The following is a 3,301-nucleotide window of genomic DNA, read 5'->3' on the forward strand; positions in this document are numbered from 1 at the left end:
TCACTGGAGCTTTTAATGTGCCGTGGAGCTGGTGCGTGAAAGGTTTGCTGCGAGGAGCCGTCAGGGCTGGAGGATGCTTAGGACCCAGGGGACACGCCGGAGAGCCTGGCTGGCTGCGCTTGGAGCAGCTCCTGCCTCCCCGGCCAGGACTTCTCAGGTGTCCTGGTACGGTGGCACTGTGCGAGGCCAGCTGAGCCCTCCTGGCAGCTCCCCCTTCCCCATGTCCATGCCCATCCTCTGAGCCCCTGGGCACCCATGCGCTCGCCCGGGATCGCTCCGCACCATGAATGACCAGTACCACCGAGCAGCCCGGGACGGCTACCTGGACCTCCTGAAGGAAGCCACCAAGAAGGACCTGAACTCGCCAGACGAGGATGGCATGACCCCGACCCTATGGGCCGCCTACCACGGCAACCTGGACGCCCTGCGCCTCATCGTCAGCAGAGGGTGAGCGCTGGCGAAAGCGCGGTGTGGGTCCTGGGGGACAGAGTAGCTGGGACCCCGTCTTTCCCCCTTCCCTGCTGGCAGGTCAGTGTGGGTGCAGGTGCCCCACAAAATGATGGCTTCTGTCCATAACACCCCCGCTCCTGTCCTCTCCTCTCTAATTTTTTTTCTCCTTGTGCTCTTTTGAGTCTAATCCAATGCTCCTGATAACCGCCCTGTGTTTCTCCAGCTTGTCGGACTCTAAAACTGCTCCTGCCCCAAACCCCGCTTGCAGCTCCCCTGGTGGGGGCTGGGTCCTCCCTGCAAGTGCTTTGCAGTCCCGCGTCAGGTCCTGTACAGACAGGCAGAGCTGAAGCACAAGCACATTGGGTCGCTGCCATGAAAAAAGCCCTTTTAAATGAGGAGCAGAGAGAATAACTGCTCCTTCTGTCCCAAGAAATGCTCGCACAGAGACGTGTGTGCAGTGCCAGCTGGCAGTAGGTGACGCTTCTCTGTTTTACCCAAAGTGAGGTCTCACTATGTGACCCCCGGGCAGCCTGTCATGCACCAGGAAATTTGGGAACAGGTTTCCCAAGAGCAGATTTCTTTAAGCCCAGTCTCCCCCATGGGGGCTGCTCGATGCTGATGTGTCTCTCAGTACTGCACCCTTGGTTGCCAAATCTGAGAGTCTCTGGCTCCGTAAGAGTGGATGCGGTGGAGAGGAGGGAGTGGGACTGAGGGCTTTACATCTTGGTGTTGGGGGAACTGCACAAGAAGGTCTGTGCGAAGGCAAGATCTTCCATACCTACTTCTTCTTGAGCAGTACGTGGCTCTCCTGTTCTTACCAACCTCCCAAGGGAGCACGTGCCAGAGCTTTCTTCTGCGCTGGTAGCTTTTCTGAGCACCTCATCTAAAGGCATCCAAAGTGAGGTGGCCTCTGCCTCATCTTGAGAGATGGGTGGCAGTGCTGATTTTGATTTATTTCTTTCTGGTATTAAGGAATAGTGCTGAGGTTGGCAGCCTTGGTGTACATCTTGCCTCCTTGGAAGGGCTTTGCTTCTCCCTGTTGGGTCAGGGCTTGGTGGGGCCATCAGCTCCTAAGCAGGGATTTTCTGTGTCCAACCTGGGGTGCATTTGCAGCTCTTGAACCCGTTCAGCTGCATCTCCACTGTGCCTGTTCCTGGGCCCTCAGCATCTCCTGATACTCTGGTCTGCTTGTGCAAAACCTTCAGCCAGCTCCCCTGGTCCTGGCCAGCTGTACTTACAGGCAGAGCTCTCCCACACACTGTGGTCCTTCCATTGCAAAGGGTTTTCTTTGCAGATCCTGGGGGCAGAAAGGCTGTGCACAGCGTCACTTTGAGAAGTCCTTGAGTGCCTGGCGTAGTAGGAGTGTGGTCAGGAAAAGATGATTTCAGAGTCTGGAGGGAAAGACATCGCTCTGAGTGGTGCATCCTGAGATGCTCCTGGGCTGAGAGCCCTGTGATGCTTCCCTGGGTGGGGGCTGTGTGACTTACTGTGTACCTTCCAGGACAGACTGGGTTTCTGCCCAGCAGAAACCTGCTCTGAGCTCCTGCCAGGAGGGGAATCACCATCCAGAGCCAGAGAGACAAGAGCAAGAGCTCTGGGGATGAGACCCCAAAGTTAGAAATGGTTCCAGAGACTCTTTGATGGCCAAAAAGTCAGTCTGAAAGGCCCATGCTGTGGATGAACGCAAAGCCTTTCTAGAGGGGCATTCATCCACAGCATGGGCTTTTCAGACTGACTTTATATCTCTTTATATCTCCTTATATTGCCCGCCTCCATCGCAGGACAACCTGCAGCACCACTGCCTGCCCTGCCAACCAACCCATCCAAGCCAGCAGTTTCTGCCTCTCTACGAAGCCCAAGGGCTGCTTTTTCACGGAGGGGCCCCTTTTATAAATTCACATTGGATTAAAAGGTCCCCGTGGGCTCAATCGTGTCTGAGTGCAGCTTCGCTGCTGTTTAATTAACAGCCTAATATACATTTGTTCCTGACAGGGAAAATAGCCTGGCAAAAGCCCAGTGCCCTTTACGTGATGGATGGTGGAGCAAAGTGTGTGTCTGGGGGGGCTGCAGGATGCATTTACATCCCTGCATCCATCTCCACGTGTCAGATCCTCGCCCGGGACCATGCAGAGATCGGCGGGGGCTGCTCGCCCTGCGGCTCAGCTCGGCGCAGAGGCGGGCGCACGTCTGCTCCCTGCGGCTGGCTTTGGGTCTGTGCGAGGCAGGAGAGCCCCAGCCCGGGGACAGGGCTGCCAGAGAGGGGAAATCGTGTGGGACCCCGGAGAGCCCGCGGGCAGACCCTGCGATTTTCTGCTAGTGCTTAGGACGATGTGCGACGGCATTTAAATCTTGTTCAGAGATGAAACTCAATTTTGTGGTGGATATGTTACTGTCATCCCTGCACTATAACAATTGAGAGGCAAGAGGGAGGACCCCTGAGTGTCCCAAAATGTCAGGGCATTTCTCACTGGCTTCTGCTGTCAAAATATTCCTCCTCTGCACTGCGAGGCAGGAGAGCGTGGGACCGCGGCACGGAGCCGTGGGAGCAGAGGCTTCAAAGCTGGTTCCAGGTAGGGATGGGGTGGGAGGCAGCTTCAGGGTCTGAGGGGGCTGGTTAGCCTCCGACTGGGTTGCAGGGGGATGCCAAGGCACAGGGGGTGATGGGGGAGTCTTGGGGCAGCAAGAAACTCTGAATCCTCCTCGCCAGCGCTGGGCAGTGGTGCTGGTACCAGCGCGGCGATGGAGGGGGGCTGCTGGGGACAAAAACCACAGCTCTGACCGTCGTGCCCCGCTGCAGGCTGGGCTGATGGACACTTTGGATTATCTAGGCTCTGTCATCGGTGGAGGAGCC

The 3,301-nt window shown here is 56.9% G+C and overlaps 1 protein-coding gene across 1 annotated transcript in view; it reads left to right on the forward strand.

The window, feature by feature from the left end:
• Nucleotides 1–283: 283 nt before the first annotated feature.
• The window catches only part of USH1G (Usher syndrome 1G (autosomal recessive)), an 8,914-nt gene continuing 5,896 nt past the window's right edge, over nucleotides 284–3,301 (forward strand). Inside the window, exon 1 of the mRNA XM_010291046.1 lies at nucleotides 284–447. Coding sequence (XP_010289348.1) covers nucleotides 284–447 — 164 coding nt within the window. The remainder of the gene's footprint in view (nucleotides 448–3,301) is intronic.

The sequence above is a fragment of the Phaethon lepturus genome, unplaced genomic scaffold (assembly GCF_000687285.1).
Source record: "Phaethon lepturus isolate BGI_N335 unplaced genomic scaffold, ASM68728v1 scaffold39947, whole genome shotgun sequence".
Taxonomy (NCBI): Eukaryota; Metazoa; Chordata; class Aves; order Phaethontiformes; family Phaethontidae; genus Phaethon; species Phaethon lepturus.